Source organism: Hevea brasiliensis, chromosome 15 (assembly GCF_030052815.1).
Source record: "Hevea brasiliensis isolate MT/VB/25A 57/8 chromosome 15, ASM3005281v1, whole genome shotgun sequence".
Classification (NCBI taxonomy): Eukaryota; Viridiplantae; Streptophyta; class Magnoliopsida; order Malpighiales; family Euphorbiaceae; genus Hevea; species Hevea brasiliensis.
In genome coordinates this window covers 56,816,841-56,834,751 of record NC_079507.1, presented here as the reverse complement: position 1 = coordinate 56,834,751, position 17,911 = coordinate 56,816,841, and the positions used below count along the sequence as shown (strand labels likewise).

The window sequence follows — 17,911 nt, the reverse complement described above, 5'->3', positions numbered from 1 at the left end:
AGACTCCATCCCAAAAAGTAAAGAACTGAGCTTGCCTTAAAGTGTGAGAACCTGGATTTAGAAGACTTATTTAGCATTCTCAGTATATAATAGCTAATTGTCTAAGGATAATATGATAATTAATTAATACCTAAATTCAGGTCCAACCTGACAAAGCAATCGTGTCTCTTGCAGTAAGGCTTCTACTCTGAAAGCGAGAACATGGCAGTTCTCTGTTGGCTAAAGTTTCGACTGGCAATAGTGGAGTCTCATCCTCCAAGCTTCACTATCCACCTGATATTTATGGAAATGTACCGTGAATGGTTCTGTTGCTAGATATATAAATTGAAAAGAGAAAACAGATTAGATATGCTTGCACATGCAGATGCATCCCTTGCAGCCACTGCTATGATACATGCAGTGTCTAGAAGGCATAATTTCAATTAATGTTATTATTTTAGGGTATTATATTAAATAATATGTAATATTTTATTAATTGAAGAAAGACTTTATCCTAATTTGTAAGTACAGAAAAATTTTAGACTAAAATGTAATTTAGTTCAATTTTAAATAGAAGTCACACATTAATTAAAATAAAAATATTCAACAATCTCTTTCATTATACTCGATGTAGACAAGCCATTATTTTAGCTCTCAAATCATATATTTTTGAAAGCCTGAGCAAATATGGTGACGTCCTCTGAGTCTTATTAATACTCTCTTTGCTCGGACGGCCTGATTTGCTTCTCAAATGACGGTGAAGAACGTAGGAGCAGCTTATCTGCAGACGGAGCTGGAATAGGCGGCGCTGCATGTCACCTTTCTTCTTCCCCTGCTAGATCTAAGGGTGTAATTGTTTGGGCCGATGAACTTGTGTTTTTGGGTCTAATTGCTGGGGCTTTTTATTATTATTATTTTTTTTATCTCCTCCTCTGTAATTGGGCTTGTGGGCTTGTGTGATTGGGCTTGTCCTGAAGGCCTGGACTTGCACTGAACTTACTCATCAATGTAACATACATGCGTCTATAGATTAAATAACAACATAATTTTAATATTCAACATGGAAAATTACAACTAATGAAATGAGTTACAAGCGGAAATGAATAAAAGAATAACACATATTTGTTTTACACTTGATGCAAAATATAAGGAATGAACAAATTGGTCGAGAAGAACATAAAACTAGTTCACAGCACTGCAAATCCTCCTTATTTCCCCAGCATTTCCTGTGAGAGGCTCAATGTTTCCCATTTTGATCATGGCAGAAGCAAAGTCTGAGCTGAAAGCTGCAGGACTTCTGCTATATTCTGAGACAATACTGTCTGTTGAACCTCCACTAAAAAGAACTTGATCAGATTCGAGAAGACCTTTCCTTTGTATAAGATTCTTGAAATAATTGTTGTCAAAAGAATTGGGTGTGACCAAGTCAAGTGGAGCCAAATTTGAATCACCGCCAGCAGCTGGACAGCCACGCCGGCGAGTGCTAGCAAATCCTGCGTCAATAGTGACATTGTTGTATATCCTATCGCGGAATGTAACGCATTGAGCTTGGCCTAGAGTATGAGAACCTGCAACAGGAAATGAAAAATACTTTAGCACATATACTATAAGCCAAGAATTATTTTGCTGTCACTTAAAGGCTTGTTACTTGTTAGATAAAGAGATACCTGACAGGGCAACCATATCCCTTGCATTGAGGCCTTTACTTTGAAAGCGAGATATAAGTCTGTCCAGGCCATCTGTAAATCTTGGTAGTTCACTATTGGCTAGTGTTCTACTAGCAGTAGTTGAGTCTCTTCTTCCAAGCATCACTGTCCAAGATGGACCTCCCACCTGATATTTTTTGAAAAAAATTTGAAAAAAAATTAATAAACTAGAACTTGAGAAGAGTGGCATCTGAAACAAGGTATATTGAATATGCTTACATATGCGGATGCATCTCTTGCAGCCACAGCGAGGATATCTGCACAAGATACCACTCCAGGGCATATCTTCTCTACTTCAGATTTTGCTTTTTCAATGACTCCATAACCTCTGGCGGAATCTTTATTGGGAACTGCCGTCTGTTCACTCTCGATAGATGGAGTCTCTTCGAGTAAGATTGACGCATCACAACCCTGCAAGTTAAAAAATTCATGAAGCAGTGCTCATAGAATAATATATTACAAATATGGCAGGAGAAAAGAGACAGATATATAATACCTGAACAAAGCAATCGTGGAAGTGTAGGCGAATGAGAGAAGCTGCCATTCTTCGTTCTGCTGCAATTGAATTCCTTATGGAAGTGCGGATGGCACTGAGTGCATTTGGACAAGAATTTTGGTAAAAAGTAGAGGTGATTTGAGCCTGGCAAGCGGTGTTCAAGAGCAGCAACACAAACATGAAGGCTGCTGCTTCTGCAGGAGATGTCAAAATGTTATAATGAATTGAAGTTGCCATTTTCTTTTGTTTTCTCAAGATCAAGGACAAGTTACAAAAGTTTTTAACAAATGGAACAGCTTTTGAAAGGCTATGAACACTAACAAAAGAATCAAGAAATGAAACAATAGATGGGGAAATCATACGAGGGTGACTAACTTATATAGAGAAAAAGGTCAGCGCATCAGGGTTTGTCCAGGTCTCCATTTTAAGCCACCACTCGTAGCCGCTGTCAGCTTTCTTTATTATGACCGGCTCCTATTCTCCCACTTGCTTACGGGCTTGTGCGATTATTGTCGTCCGAAATATGTTAATTCAATTATAGAATAGGGCAAAATTTTATTTAGATGTAGTTGAATATAATTTAAAATAATAAATATGCGGGTTTATTTTTTTTTAATTAATGTTCATTATATATGTTTATATATATTCACAATAAATCAGATTTAAGAAAAACAAATCAGTTGTAATTAAAAGGGACAATTAGGTATTAGCTAGCGGGTATAGTTGAGCAAGCAGTAATTAATTAAGTTAAGATAATTTGACATTACTCCCACTAATTTACCTAAACACTTAGCAAATAATGCTTTGCAACTGTGTGAAATCTAATCATGTCGATGGTCAAATCAAATTAAAGGTGTTGTGTACCGCTTGGAGGTTGCATGGCCTTGACTTGGTAACGATGGCAGCCCAGACTTTGACTTTTCTTTTTTCATTTTTTTTTAATTATTAGTTTATTACTACACGACGCGAAAATCAGAATCAGCGGTTCATTGTAATCGATGATTAGTAATTAAGAAGACATTCTTAAATATTATACCTTTAAAATATTCTTGACAGCGTTAATGATGTGAACTTCTATCTTGAAGCATTTGTAGCGTTTGTGCTACATTGAAAAGGTTTACTTAATCTCTCAGTAATGGCTGACTATGGCATAAGATCCTAATCCATCTCATTGCCTGATGCCGCGTATTTCAAGCTGTCCATATTAAAAGTTTTGTTGACATGTGGCTTGGGGTCCTTACAGCTTCACATGTTGTATCTGTTGGTCAATAGCTCTCTTCGGCTTTATGCTTGGGATGGAATGGTTCTTGATTTGGTTGGTGAAACTCTTGGCGTGAATCCGTCAAAGTTAATAGGCTAGAGAGGCCTTTGCGTGGGTGATGAACTACGAAACAAGTGTGCAAGCTTCTCTCTAGAACCAATTCTAGTCTGAAAAAATGAATGTGTAGCACTTTTTAGAATTGTTTTCCAGAGTTCGATTGCTGTTTTGGTTAAGAGGATTTTGAGCTCCTGGTTTAGGAAATTGGATTTTACTTGTTAACATGGCCTTAATTTTCGAGCTTTTTCTACTTTCCCCTTAAATCTATATTTAATAATATTTTTACTTACAATTTTTTTTTTTTAGCATTATACCAATCCTGAAAATCAGGATCTTTGAAAAGGATTTTGATGAAACTTTTGTGCCATGCAAAAGCTGCTTGGCATTGATAAAAAATGGAGATCCTTATCGTGTTCTTTTGCTTAGAATGAATTGGATTTTGAAAATCTCTGAAGGATTGAAACTTTACAAATAGATTGGCGTGGAGTTGATATCCACATGGTTTGATTTTGGGTCAGAAGTAATATTGAATTGGTAGTTTCAATATTTATCTTAAGAATTGAGGATTTGAGGTGAAATTCAAGGATTTTCTTTAATTTTGATTTGAATCAATTCGGTTTATCTAATTCAATCAAACTCGATTGTTAATTTTTTTAAAAGTAAAAATATGATATTTAATTAGAAATCGAATCGAATTGGTTAAAATTAGTCCAATGTAAAAGTTATTCTAGTTAAATATGAGTTAGATCGGCTATATAATTCTATTTTGACTTGATCGGTTCTAATTCATATATGTATGCTAATTCATAATTATAATTGTATCATATAGTTAAATATTACATAATTAATAGATAGTTAAAATGTATGTTATATAATATACTTGTATTATTATATTATATTATACGCTTCATCTTGAATTATATATACATTTTATAGGTAAAGATTATATAATTTAGAAATAACTAAAATATATATTATATGATATATTATGTATTAATAATCTAATTTAAAAATTAAATACTAATTCGAATATGATTTTTTTAAGAAAATAGTTATATAAAATTATTTTAAGAATCGAGAATTGAATCAGAATCGTATTAAATTGGAATCAGATCAAAATTTTGATTTGACTTAAGTTTTTGGACATATTTTAAATCAAACCAGAACTACACGCCCTTACTTTCAATAAAGGAGCAAGGGAAGAGGAAAGATTTTGGACAGAGTTTTAATTTGATTGCTAAAGATTTTTTTTTTTTTAATTTTCATTTGTCTAATACTTATAATCGAGTATTTTTGGGCACTCGACCGGATCAAATTTTACTAGGATGAGTTTGAGTAGTGTATAATCAGGTTAAAAATGAGTTCGAATTCAAAAAAATAATACCTATATTGAATTCGGATTGAATTTAAGTTTAATATATATGTTGGATATCCATTACCAAAACACATTTGAATGAATAAATAAATAACATATATATAATAATATTTATAATTTTTATATTATATTTTAAATAAATAAAATTTAAGTATTTAATGAAATTATTAAAATTTTAAAATATAAATTATTAGTAAAAATATATTTTATATAGATTTTTAATTATATATATAATTTTAAATAATAATAATAATCAAATTTATGATAAATTTAAATATTAAATATATTAATTAGATTCAAATTTAAAAAATATAATTTTTATAAATATTTTATCCATTCCATCACTTACCGTTAGTTGATACATAAAAAATAATTTTGTATGTTTTATGTCACTTTTTAAAGGGTAATATGAGTTTTATCACCTAAATACTAACACAAGATTTTTTTTTTTTTTAATTTCAAATTCTAATTAATAAAAATGCAAAATCACAAAGTAATTTTCTATACTCTTTAATTTTTCTTAACTTTTCCATGGAATTATATTCGTCAACAATTAGTTTAGTGCTTGCCTTTTGGATAAGAATATATATTCTTTTTATATTAAAAATTTAATTAATATTTAAACATAAAAATAAATAATTTTAATATAATTAAATTAAAATTCATTTATAAAGTTTATCAATTTTCATACATATAATTAAAGACAAGAATTATATAATGCTTTACAATATATTATAGGCCTTATATTTTGGTTAGGTGTGTAAAAAAAATCGATAAACCCATCAATCCGATCGATTCGAATAAATTCAAATCGAAATTAGTGATTTTATATATTTAAATATAGGTTATGATTTGTAAATTATTATAAATCGAATTTTCGATTTGGGTTTCGGGTTGACATAATAAAAATTGAACCCAAACAGAATATATATATATATATATATATATATATATATATATATAACTTTATTTTATTTTTTATTTTAATTTATTTTTACTAAATAATACATCTTAAATTAATATTTTATTTTTCAATTAATGTATGATAATATGCATATGAAAAAGATTTAACAAGAGTTGAATTATAAAAACTAAAAATTATAAAAACTAAAAAGTATTAAAACAAGTAAAAACCACTCAAACTGAATCTAACTCGCTTACTGTAAAAACTAACAAATACATTTTTATAATTTAATTTGTTGGTTTCGGTTTGAATAATATTAAAACTGATTTTTCTATTTGGTTTGGCAAAATACATTGAACACACCCAAATCGACTCATATATACCCCTAACCTTTGCAGCCATCAGAGGATGGTCGGATGAAGTTAAATATGGATGGTGCTAGCAAAGAGGATTCGGGCCAAGGAGGAGGTGGAGTTTTGCCTGACCAAATGACTATAGAAAAGTGATTTTGTTGTGTGATAAAAGGCTTCATTGGGACTGGTTATTGGGAATAGCATGCCAAGTTCGAGGCTTTTGGGTCTGATAACTCAATGCAAGCAATTTATTTAGAGGTCTTGGCAGTTGAGGTTTTGGCATTGTTTTAAAGAAAATAACATGATTGCTAATAAGTTTACTTATATGATAGCGCATGCTGATTTTGGATTACATATGTTGTGTTGTGAAAATTGAACTCACACAAATTAAAGAACACAAAATTTAACGTGCGGCGTAAGCCCATTCCGTCAAACAAATTTATTATATAAAAGGAAAAATAATTATACAACTATTAATTATTTTTTTCACTATTAAAATCACTCAAAAAAACTCACGGAATTCAACACAACACTCTACTTTGTGAGCTCCCTTTATAATACATTCAATATAATTGCCAACCAATTATATATATATATAAGCACCTAAAAACTAGTCTTTTTAAGACTCTAATTATTAAATTTCATAATTTAAATTCTACTAAACTTTCTAAACTAATTACACTTCTGAATTCCAATTGGACTTTGACTCTAACAATCTCCACCGAAGTCAAATAGAATTAGTCTTCACAACTTCTGCAAAAGTCAATTTTCTCTTAGTACTTCCTTGCACTCTTGATTGTTAATGTTGTCTCTTGCCTCAAATTGCATTCTTCCAATCAATGTGCTTTCTTCATATTTATAGAGATTCTTTCCACCAATCTTCTCACCTTCATGATCATAAGAGCTCATCGGCTATCTCTCATGACTCCATCATGAATCAAATATTCATAACTTAAAGAATCTAACTTACCTAAAGAAATTAAGTTCCTTTCAAATTTAGGAATATATATCACTTTATCAAACACTTTTACTCGATCAGTATGCAGTTTTATGTTCACTCTTCTAATATCTTCAACTTTTATCTTGTTTCCATTGACTAGCTTTACTGTTTCTCATTTCTTTTCTTCAATCACATCAAACCACTCTTTCTTCGAGCAACTATGGAATGGGTAAACAGAATCTATTAATCACTCATCTTGTAATGGATCTTTTATCTATTCCTTACCATCATCCATATTCAAACATTCACCATCAACACTATCATCCATTACAATTGCAGCAATTTCTTCTTTTTCTTTTCCGCGACTCTTCTTAAATTATTTAAACTCTACAAGATCTTCCTTCATCTTCATACAATGGTATTTTGAATGTCGCCCTTCTCATGACATTAGTTGCATTTTCTATTTTCATGGTCTACTCGTGATCTCGACCTCGATCTACTATTCCTTTTCCAATTGTTTCCACGTGGATTACTTCTATCACAATTAGAACCAGCAATAAAAGCAACACTTTCATTACTACTACCTATCTTCTTAAACTTCTTATAATCCAAAATAACTATAGTAACCTCCTCCGCCTTCAAAATCTCCTTTCCAATTGTTACAGCTATCACCAAGCTTTTATAAGATTATGGGAGAGAAGTTAGAAGCAAGAGAGCTTCGTCTTCATCATCAACCTTCACATCAATACTAGCCAATTGGGTAATTTATTTATTAAAAATATTAAGACGATCCCTCACAACAGCACCTTCATCTATTATGAGTTGGTACAACTCTTTCTTCAAATATAAGCGATTTGTGAGTGGTTTTGACATGCACATGCTTTCTGATTTATTCCACAAAACAACCAGCAAAGTCTCCTCCAAGACATTGTACTTCACATCTAGGGCTAACGTCAATCTAATCTACTCACAGCCCTTTGTTGAAGTTCCTCCCATTTATCATTTTTTATGGTAGCTGGTTGCTTCTTGTTCATTGCTTTTATTAATCCTTGTTGTACAAGGACATCCTTTACGGTGCTTTGCATAAATTGAATTTTTTTTTTTATGAAATGACTTCACCTCAAATTTTGTGTTCACCATCTTCGACATCTAAAACCACAGCTCTGATACTACTTGTTATGAAAATTGCACCTACACAAATTAAAAAATATAAAATTTAATATGGTTTGATATAAGCCTATTTCATCAAACAAATCCACTATCAAAGGAAAAATAAGTATACAATTACTAATTATTTTCCTCACCCTCAAAATCACTTAAACAAAACTCATGGAATCCAACACGTATCTTTACTTTGTGAGCTCTCTCTACAATACATTTAATACAATTGCCAACCAACTACACATATATATATATGCCACTAAAATTCAATTCTTTTAGAATTCTAATTATTAAATTTTATAATTTAAATTCTGTTAAACTTTCTAAACTAATTATACTTCCTAATTAAACTAATTCTATTAAACGTCCACCGAGTCTTATTAATTCCCTCTTTGCTCGGATGGCTTGATTTGCTTCTCAAATGACGGTGAAGATAGTAGGACCAGCTTATCTAAAGACGGAGCTGGAATAGGCGGCGCTGCATGTCCCCTGCTAGATCTAGGGGTGTAATTGTTTGGGCCGATGAACTTGTGTTTTTGGGTCTAATTGCTGGGGCTTTTTTATTATTTTTTTTTATCTCTTCCTCTGTAATTGGGCTTGTGGGTTTGTGTAATTGGGCTTGTCCTGAAGGCCTGGACTTGCACTGAACTTACTCATTAGTGTAAAATACATGCCTCTATAGATTAAATAACAACATAATTTTAATATTCAACATGGAAAATTACAACTAATGAAATGAGTTACAAGCGGAAATGAATAAAAGAATAACACATATTTGTTTTACACTTGATGCAAAATATAAGGAATGAACAAATTGGTCGAGAAGAACATAAAACTAGTTCACAGCACTGCAAATCCTCCTTATTTCCCCAGCAGTTCCTGTGAGAGGCTCAATGTTTCCCATTTTGATCATGGCAGAAGCAAAGTCTGAGCTGAAAGTTGCAGCACTTCTGCTATATTCTGAGACAATACTGTCTGTTGAACCTCCACTAAAAAGAACTTGATCAGATTCGAGAAGACCTTTCCTTTGTATAAGATTCTTGAAATAATTGTTGTCAAAAGAATTGGGTGTGACCAAATCAAGTGGAGCCAAATTTGAATCACCGCCAACAGCTGGACAGCCACGCCGGCGAGTGCTAGCAAATCCTGCGTCAATAGTGACATTGTTGTATATCCTATCGCGGAATGTAACGCATTGAGCTTGGCCTAGAGTATGAGAACCTGCATTAGGAAATGAAAAATACTTTAGCACATATGCTATAAGCCAAGAATTATTTTGCTGTCACTTAAAGGCTTGTTACTTGTTAGATAAAGAGATACCTGACAGGGCAACCATATCCCTTGCATTGAGGCCTTTACTTTGAAAGCGAGATATAAGTCTGTCCAGGCCATCTGTAAATCTTGGCAGTTCACTATTGGCTAGTGTTCTACTAGCAGTAGTTGAGTCTCTTCTTCCAAGCATCACTGTCCAAGATGGACCTCCCACCTGATATTTTTTGAAAAAAATGTGAAAAAAAATTAATAAACTAGAACTTGAGAAGAGTGGCATCTGAAACAAGGTATATTGAATATGCTTACATATGCGGATGCATCTCTTGCAGCCACAGCGAGGATATCTGCACAAGATACCACTCCAGGGCATATCTTCTCTACTTCAGATTTTGCTTTTTCAATGACTCCATAACCTCTGGCGGAATCTCTATTGGGAACTGCCGTCTGTTCACTCTCGATAGATGGAGTCTCTTCGAGTAAGATTGACGCATCACAACCCTGCAAGTTCAAAAATTCATGAAGCAGTGCTCATAGAATAATATATTACAAATATGGCAGGAGAAAAGAGACAGATATATAATACCTGAACAAAGCAATCGTGGAAGTGTAGGCGAATGAGAGAAGCTGCCATTCTTCGTTCTGCTGCAATTGAATTCCTTATGGAAGTGCGGATGGCACTGAGTGCATTTGGACAAGAATTTTGGTAAAAAGTAGAGGTGAGTTGAGCCTGGCAAGCGGTGTTCAAGAGCAGCAACACAAACATGAAGGCTGCTGCTTTTGCAGGAGATGTCAAAATGTTATAATGAATTGAAGTTGCCATTTTCTTTTGTTTTCTCAAGATCAAGGACAAGTTACAAAAGTTTTTAAACAAATGGAACAGCTTTTGAAAGGCTATGAACACTAACAAAAGAATCAAGAAATGAAACAATAGATGGGGAAATCATACGAGGGTGACTACCTTATATAGAGAAAAAGGTCAGCGCATCAGGGTTTGTCCAGGTCTCTATTTTAACCCACCACGCGTAGCCGCTGCCAGCTTTCTTTATTATGACCGGCTCCTATTCTCCCACTTGCTTACGGGCTTGTGCGATTATTGTCGTCCGAGATATGTTAATTAAATTATAGAACAGGGCAAAATTTTATTTAGATGTAGTTGAATATAATTTAAAATAATAAATATGTGGGTTTATTTTTTTTAATTAATGTTCATTATATATGTTTATATATATTCACAATAAATCAGATTTAAGAAAAACAAATCAGTTGTAATTAAAAGGGACAATTTGGTATTAGCTAGTGGGTATTGTTGAGCAAGTAGTAATTAATTAAGTTAAGATAATTTGACATTACTCCCACTAATTCACCTGAACACTTAGGAAATAATGCTTTGCAACTGTGTGAAATCTAATCATTTGATGGTCAAATCATATTAAAGGTGTTGTGTACTGCTTGGAGGTTGCATGGCCTTGACTTGGTAACGATGGCAGCCCAGACTTTGACTTTTCTTTTTTTTATTTTTTTTTAATTATTAGTTTATTACTACACGACGCGAAAAGTCAGAATCAGCGGTTCATTGCAATTGATGATTAGTAATTAAGAAGACATTCTTAAATATTATACCTTTAAAATATTCTTGAGATCGTTAATGATGTGAATTTCTATCTTGTAGCATTTGTAGCGTTTGTGCTGCATTGAAACGGATTACTTAATCTCTCAGTAATGGCTGACTATGGCATATGATCCTAATCCATCTCATTGCCTGACGCTAAAAGTTTGTTGACATGTGGCTTGGGGTCCTCGCAGCTTCACATGTTGTACCTGTTGGTCAATAGCTCTCTTCGGCTTTATGCTTGGGATGGAATGGTTCTTGATTTGGACGGTGAACTCTTGGCATGAATCCGTCAAAGGTAATAGGCTAGAGAGGCCTTTACGTGGGTGATGAGCTACGAAACAAGTGTGCAAGCTTCTCTCAAGAACCAATCCTAGTCTGAAAAAATGAATGTGTAGCACTTTTTAGAATTGTTTTCCAAAGTTCGATTGCTGTTTTGGTTAAGAGGATTTTGAGCTCCTGGGTTAGGAAATTGGATTTTACTTGTTAACATGGCCTTAATTTTGGAGCTTTTTCTACTTTCCCCTTAAATCTATTTTTAATAATATTTTTACTTACAATTTTTTTTTTTTTTAGCATTATACCAATCCTCCAAATCAGGATCTTTGAAAAGGATTTTGATGAAACTTTTGTGCCATGCAAAAGCTGCTTGGCATTGATAAAAAATGGAGATCCTCATTGTGTTCTTTTGCTTAGAATGAATTGGATTTTGAAAATCTCTTGCGTCAAGGATTGGAACTTTACAAATAGATTGGCGTGGATTTGGTATCTGATGCACATATTTTGCATAGTCATTTAGGTCTAATTTCACAATCATTTTATTTGGTTATTAGTCATTTTTAGCTAATTTCATTAGTTGTTTAGTTAGTTTTCCATAATTGTCAACTTTGGATTAATCTGTAATTTTTGCTTTGTTTTGTAGGAAAAATAGTGTTTTTGAAGGACTAAAGAGAATTTTGCCATTGATGAGTGTCTTCTACAGCAAAAAGATGCCAAAAGCAAGTTTTCAAGCTAAAATATGCATAGACCAAACTGTGCATAACTTGCATAAGCTATGCGATTACGCATAAGGAGGAAGAACACTGTTCAGAACCAATGAAATGTGCATAAGGAGACTGCATAGCTTATGCACATTCTCACCTCCCTTATGCAGATTCACGAAATTGTGCATAACCTATGCACCAAGTCATGCAGCTTCGCATAAGTGACCCAGAACCAGCCGAAAACTGCATAAGGGACTGCATAACTTATGCAGTCCCATAAAGAGTTCATTAATGAGCTGGCAGAAGATTCCCTTAATGTATTCCTCCTAGAACATACTATTTTAGGGCTCCATGTCAGAAAAATGCTATATATAGTCCCATTTTCTCATTTTAGAAGGGGGGCAAGGAGCAAAGAAAGAAAGGAGGAGGCTAAGCAGAATTTGAGGAGTCATTTTCACCTTCCACACCATTTTCAACTAAGATTTGCAGATTTCTTTCTTTCTTTACACTTTTCTACATTTCTAGTGTTTAATTACTTACTTCTTAGCTTAGATTAAAGCTTTATTTCCATTTAAACTCATCATATCTTGTAAGCATTATGGATAGTGAGTAGTTTACTTTTGATTCTGGAGTAAGGGTTGTAATATTTGAGATATTTTGTGGATTTTGATTGGGTAATCCATATTTTGTGGTCTTAATGAGTTTTATTCATTTCTTGTATGCTTAATGTAGGATCCCATTGAGTAATGTTCTTAATCCATGGTTGAAGCACCGAAAGGAGAAGGCCTTGTGATAGATAATCAGGAAATTGGACTTAATTAACTTAGACCTAGAAATAGGCTAAGGATTAAGAGGATTTACAGATTAATTAAGGAGCTTAATGGGTCTTAATTAATTCTAACTCCACGAAAGTAGGATTAGTTTGATTAAGGCACTCTTTGTCTCACTCGAAAGGGAATTCAAAGGATTTAAGAATTAATCTCCTTAAAACTCATAAGTTTCATAAGATTGGACAACCAATTTAAAATCCCAGAATAGCTCGAATATGAAATCCCGAACTCCGGAATCAGCTTTTTACCATTGTTAATTTCTAATCGAATTTAATCATTTGCCAATTTAAATATTGCCATATTTGAACTTGCTTATTTCTATTTGATGCAATTTTAGTTTAATTAATACATTGTTGAATAGAATATTAATTTTGCACATTTAGATTTCACACTCCATTACCCATTAATTCATCATTTTAATCTCATAAATACTTCAATTTAGTCAACTTTTATATCAAAAATTCAATCATTAACACAACTCCTCGTGGGATCGATATTTTTCTATACTACTTGTACGACCCGTGCACTTGCGGTTGGGACGCATCAAGTTTTTGGCGCCGTTGCCGGGGAGTTGTTTGTTTAAGATTGAATTCTTGATTATTTTAGTTGTTTTTAGTTTTATCTTTGTTATCTTTTCATTTTGTGTTTGTTTGTTCTTTTTCAGGTACTTTAATCTTTTATGAGAAGAGCTAGAAGCTCAAGTGACACAACCTTACTGTTTAATCCTGAAATTGAGAAATTTTGTAAGGCCAACAAGAAAGAAACCAGAAGAAGGAAGGAAGCTTCGAGAGAAACCGAAATTGAAGCAGATATGGCTGATGAAAGAATTAGAATTGGTGTTGGTAATGCTGGAAATGGTCAAAATAATGAAAATGCAGCCCATGGTGAAGAAGTTGTTAATGCTAACGTGCCTAGGGGAAGTATGATGGATCATGCTTTTCCTCGTTTTGATGACTTGAGAGAGAGCATAGCAAGACCAAGGATTGATGCAAATAGTTACAAGATGGATTTTGGAGTCCTTCAAATGATTCAGAATTCTCAATTTGGGGGTCATCCTTCTGAAAATCCACACACACACCTGAAGAAGTTTGCTATGATTTGCGACATGCAAAAACAACCTGGAGTGTCTGATGATGCAGCAAGATTGAAGCTATTCCCATTCTCTTTGAAAGATAGAGCATTGGATTGGCTTGATTCTTTACCTCACAACTCCATTACAAATTGGGAGCAACTAACTGATGCATTTCTTGCACAATATTTTCCACCTGGAAAAACTCAAGAGCCGAGAATCAAATGACGACTTTGGACCAAGAGAAGATGAAACTCTCTATGAATCATGGATGAGATGGAAGGAATTAGAGAGATTATGCCCACATCATGCCATTCCAAAATGGATGATAAATCGTAATTTCTACACAAATGTCACTCCCGCAATCGGAGGAATTATTGATGCTCAAACAGAGGAGAATTTATTATAAAGCATGAAGATGAAGCTTATGAGTTATTAGAGAAAATTGCAAAGAATACTCATCTTTGGAGTAGTCCAAGAGGACCAGCTCAACTCGTAAAAGGCAAGTCTGGAATGTATGATCTTGATCCATTCAACATGATTAATGCAAAGTTTGATGCACTTACAAATGTCCTTGCTAAGAAGATGGAAGATTTGAGTATGTTGGTTAGTTCAACATCATCAGCTGGAAGTTCACAACAAGTGGCTTATGCAGAGGAAACTACCAGCTGTGGAGTAGATTATGGAGAACAAGCAAGATATGTTGGTAATTATGGAAACAAGCAAATGGGGAATCCTTATTCTCAAACTTACAATCCAAATTGGAGGAATCATCCCAACTTTTCATGGGGCAATCAGCAAAATCAAGTTCAAAATCGAATTTTCAACCACAACAATGAGTCAAGTTCCATATCAGCAAATAGGCAACCATTGCCCAATTTTCAGCAGAAAATATGAACCCTCCACCAAAACAAAGAAGAACGAAATTCCACCATCAAGCTTTATTGCAACAGATTCTTGCCAACCAAAATAAGCATGATGAGGAGATGAGAGAGGTGAAAGCAAGGCTGGAACAAATGCAAACACACAATGAATCTTTGGAAAACCAGTTGCACAACAAGCATCTTCCTCAAGTGCCAAATCTTTTGGAAAGCTTCCAAGTCAACCAGAAAATCCAAGAGAGCATTGTCAAGCTATTACTTTAAGAAGTGGTAAAGTTATAAATGATGAGAAGAGTGAAAACAAGGAGAAGAGAGAAAATGAAAAAGGAACCATGAGAGTGAAAAACAAGAGAGTGCGAGAAAAATGTAAGGAGAAATTTGAAGAAAAAGAAGAGAAGTATATACCTCCGAGCCCTACAAGCCACAACTTCCCTTTCCACAAAGATTTCACAAAGCCAAGCTTGATAGGCAATTTGGGAAGTTCTTAGAGGTTTTGAAGAAACTTTACATAAATGTGCCTTTTGTTGATGCTCTTTCACAAATGCCCTCTTATGCAAAATTCTTGAAAGAAATTCTCTCAAACAAGAGAAAACTTGAAGATGATGAAACTGTAGCTTTGTGAGAAGAATGTAGTGCTATCCTCCAAAGGAAACTTCCTCCAAAGCTTAAGGATCCAGGGAGTTTTTCAATTCCATGCCACATTGGAGAGTCTTGTTCTACAAAAGCTCTATGTGATTTAGGGGCCAGTGTTAGCCTTATACCCCTTTCTATCTATGAGAAGCTCAACATGGGAGATCTAAAGCCAACCCACATTTCTCTTCAGTTAGCTGACAGAACAATCAAGTATCCTGAAGGGATTTTGGAGAATGTGCCCCTGAAGGTTGGAAAGTTCTATATACCTGTTGACTTTGTCATCTTGGACATGGAGGAAGATTCTAATATTCCAATTATATTGGGGAGACCCTTTCTAGCTACAGCAGGAGCATTGATTGATGTGAAAGGAGAAAAGCTTACTCTTAGGGTTGGTGAAGAGCAATTAATTTTCAATATTAATAACTCTATGAAGAAGCATCATTCTGAAGCTGATACTTGCTTGAGAGTTGATATTATTGATGAGCTAGTTGAAGAACACTTCAGAAAGAAATATCCAGAAGATCCACTTGAAAATTGTTTGGTTCATGGAGGAGGCATAGACTATGACAACCCTCATGTAGCTGCATATACTCAACACTTAGAGGGAAGTCCACCATTCATTTCTGCTCCAGTTTTTCAACTCACACAAAAGGAAAAAGCGAATTTAAGCAATCATCATTCAAGGAAGAAGATGCACCTAAGGTAGAACTTAAGCAACTTCCTTCTCATTTCGGTATGAATTTCTTGGCACTAATAACACTTATCCAAGAATTGTAAATGCAAACTTGAGTACTTTAGAAGTCGATAAGTTGTTAAGAGTGTTGAGAAAATTTAGGAAAGTTTTGGGATACACCATAGATGACATTAAAGGAATAAGCCCACATTTTTGCATGCATAGAATCAGTTTGGAAGAAAATTGTAAACCATCTATTGAACATCAAAGGAGGTTGAACCCAAATATGAAAGAAGTTGTTAAAAGGAAATTTTGAAGTTGCTTGATGCAGGATCATATATCTCATCTCGCAAAGACTTGGGTGAGCCGGTACATGTTGTCCCAAAAAGGGTGGAATGACGGTGGTCAAAAATGAAAATAATGAATTAATTCCCACTAGAACGGTGACTAGTTGGCGAATGTGTATAGATTACAGAAAATTAAATGTTGCCACTAGAAAAGATCATTTTCCACTTCCCTTCATTGATCAGATGTTGGAAAGACTAGCTAGGCATTCTTACTTTTGCTATTTAGATGGATATTCGTGTTTTTTCAAATCCCTATCCATCCAAATGATCAAGAGAAAACCACTTTTACTTGTCCATATGGAACCTTTGCTTATAGAAGGATGCCATTTGGGTTGTGTAATGCACCACCACTTTTCAGAGGTGCATGATGGCAATCTTCTCGATTTCATTGAAGACATAATGGAGGTTTTATGGACGATTTTTCTGCTTATGGATCTTCATTTGATATATGCTTGGCTAACCTTTCTAAAATTTTGCAAATGATGTGCGAATCGACCTTGTGTTAAATCTGGGAAAAGTGTCATTTCATGGTCCAGGAAGGGATAGTGCTTGGACATTTGGTGTCTAACAGAGGAATAGAGGTTGATAAAGCCAAAGTTGAAGTGATAGAGAAGATGGCTCCTCCTACCAATGTCAAGGGAATTCAAGTTTCCTAGGACATGCCGGGTTCTCTGACGCTTTATTAAGGATTTTTCTAAAATAGCTAAACCTTTGTCTAATTTGTTAAGTAATGACACACCATTTGAATTTGACCAAGAGTGTTTGGATGCCTTTGCAGGTTGAAGCAAGCTCTCATCACTGCACCAATCATGCAACCACCTGATTGGAGCCTACCTTTTGAAATTATGTGTGATGCTAGCAACTATGCAATTGGGGCTGTTCTTGGTCAAAGAAAGGACAAAAAGGCTTATGCTATTTATTATGCTAGTAGAACACTGGATGAGGCTCAAACAAATTATGCAACAACTGAAAAGGAATTTTTGGCAATTGTCTTTGCATTGGAAAAGTTCAGACCTTACATTATTGACTCAAAGGTGGTTATATTTTCAGATCATGCAGCCATCAGGTATTTGCTCCGTAAAAAGGAGGCCAAACCGAGGCTCATTAGGTGGATACTGATGCTACAAGAGTTTGATTTGGAGATTAGAGATAAGAAGGGAGCTGAAAATGTAGTTGCTGATAATCTTAGTAGGTTGAAATTGGATGGTGAAGAATTGGATGAAATCCCTATTGATGAGTTTTTCTTGGATGACCAACTTTTCTCTCTTGTTGCTAAACTACCTTGGTATGCAGACTTTGTGAATTATCTATCTTGTGGAGTTTTACCTCTAGGTATGACATGGCAACAAAAGAAAAAGTTCTTGCATGAGGTGAAGTTTTAT

At 34.1% G+C, this 17,911-nt stretch overlaps 2 protein-coding genes and 1 non-coding gene across 3 annotated transcripts; all 3 read right to left on the bottom strand.

Moving 5' to 3' along the window:
- Nucleotides 1–1,009: 1,009 nt before the first annotated feature.
- Nucleotides 1,010–2,464, bottom strand: LOC110663733 (lignin-forming anionic peroxidase-like). Its single transcript, XM_021823132.2, has 4 exons — nucleotides 2,182–2,464; nucleotides 1,905–2,096; nucleotides 1,647–1,812; nucleotides 1,010–1,547 (listed from the first exon to the last, which is right to left on the bottom strand). Exons 1-4 carry the CDS (start codon nucleotides 2,416–2,418, stop codon nucleotides 1,162–1,164), a joined length of 981 nt encoding a protein of 326 aa, XP_021678824.2. The 5' UTR covers nucleotides 2,419–2,464; the 3' UTR covers nucleotides 1,010–1,161.
- Nucleotides 2,465–8,915: 6,451 nt separating this feature from the next.
- LOC110661657 (lignin-forming anionic peroxidase-like) lies at nucleotides 8,916–10,441 on the bottom strand. Its single transcript, XM_021820338.2, has 4 exons — nucleotides 10,088–10,441; nucleotides 9,811–10,002; nucleotides 9,553–9,718; nucleotides 8,916–9,453 (listed from the first exon to the last, which is right to left on the bottom strand). The coding sequence occupies exons 1-4, from the start codon at nucleotides 10,322–10,324 to the stop codon at nucleotides 9,068–9,070; spliced, it is 981 nt and encodes a 326-aa protein (XP_021676030.2). The 5' UTR covers nucleotides 10,325–10,441; the 3' UTR covers nucleotides 8,916–9,067.
- A 3,763-nt stretch (nucleotides 10,442–14,204) lies between these two features.
- On the bottom strand, nucleotides 14,205–14,310 carry LOC131174193 (small nucleolar RNA R71). Its single transcript, XR_009144441.1, has one exon. It is a non-coding gene; the product is annotated as a small nucleolar RNA R71 (small nucleolar RNA).
- Between the last annotated feature and the right edge of the window lie 3,601 nt (nucleotides 14,311–17,911).

Excerpts from the sequence above, each read along its gene's own strand:
- LOC110663733 (XM_021823132.2), bottom strand. The coding sequence starts at position 2,418 with ATGGCAACTTCAATTCATTATAACATTTTGACATCTCCTGCAGAAGCA. Across the intron at positions 2,097-2,181 it reads TCCACGATTGCTTTGTTCAG|GGTTGTGATGCGTCAATCTT; the intron begins GTATTATATATC and ends TTTAACTTGCAG. Across the intron at positions 1,548-1,646 it reads GGATATGGTTGCCCTGTCAG|GTTCTCATACTCTAGGCCAA; the intron begins GTATCTCTTTAT and ends TTCCTGTTGCAG.
- LOC110661657 (XM_021820338.2), bottom strand. The coding sequence starts at position 10,324 with ATGGCAACTTCAATTCATTATAACATTTTGACATCTCCTGCAAAAGCA. Across the intron at positions 10,003-10,087 it reads TCCACGATTGCTTTGTTCAG|GGTTGTGATGCGTCAATCTT; the intron begins GTATTATATATC and ends TTGAACTTGCAG. Across the intron at positions 9,454-9,552 it reads GGATATGGTTGCCCTGTCAG|GTTCTCATACTCTAGGCCAA; the intron begins GTATCTCTTTAT and ends TTCCTAATGCAG.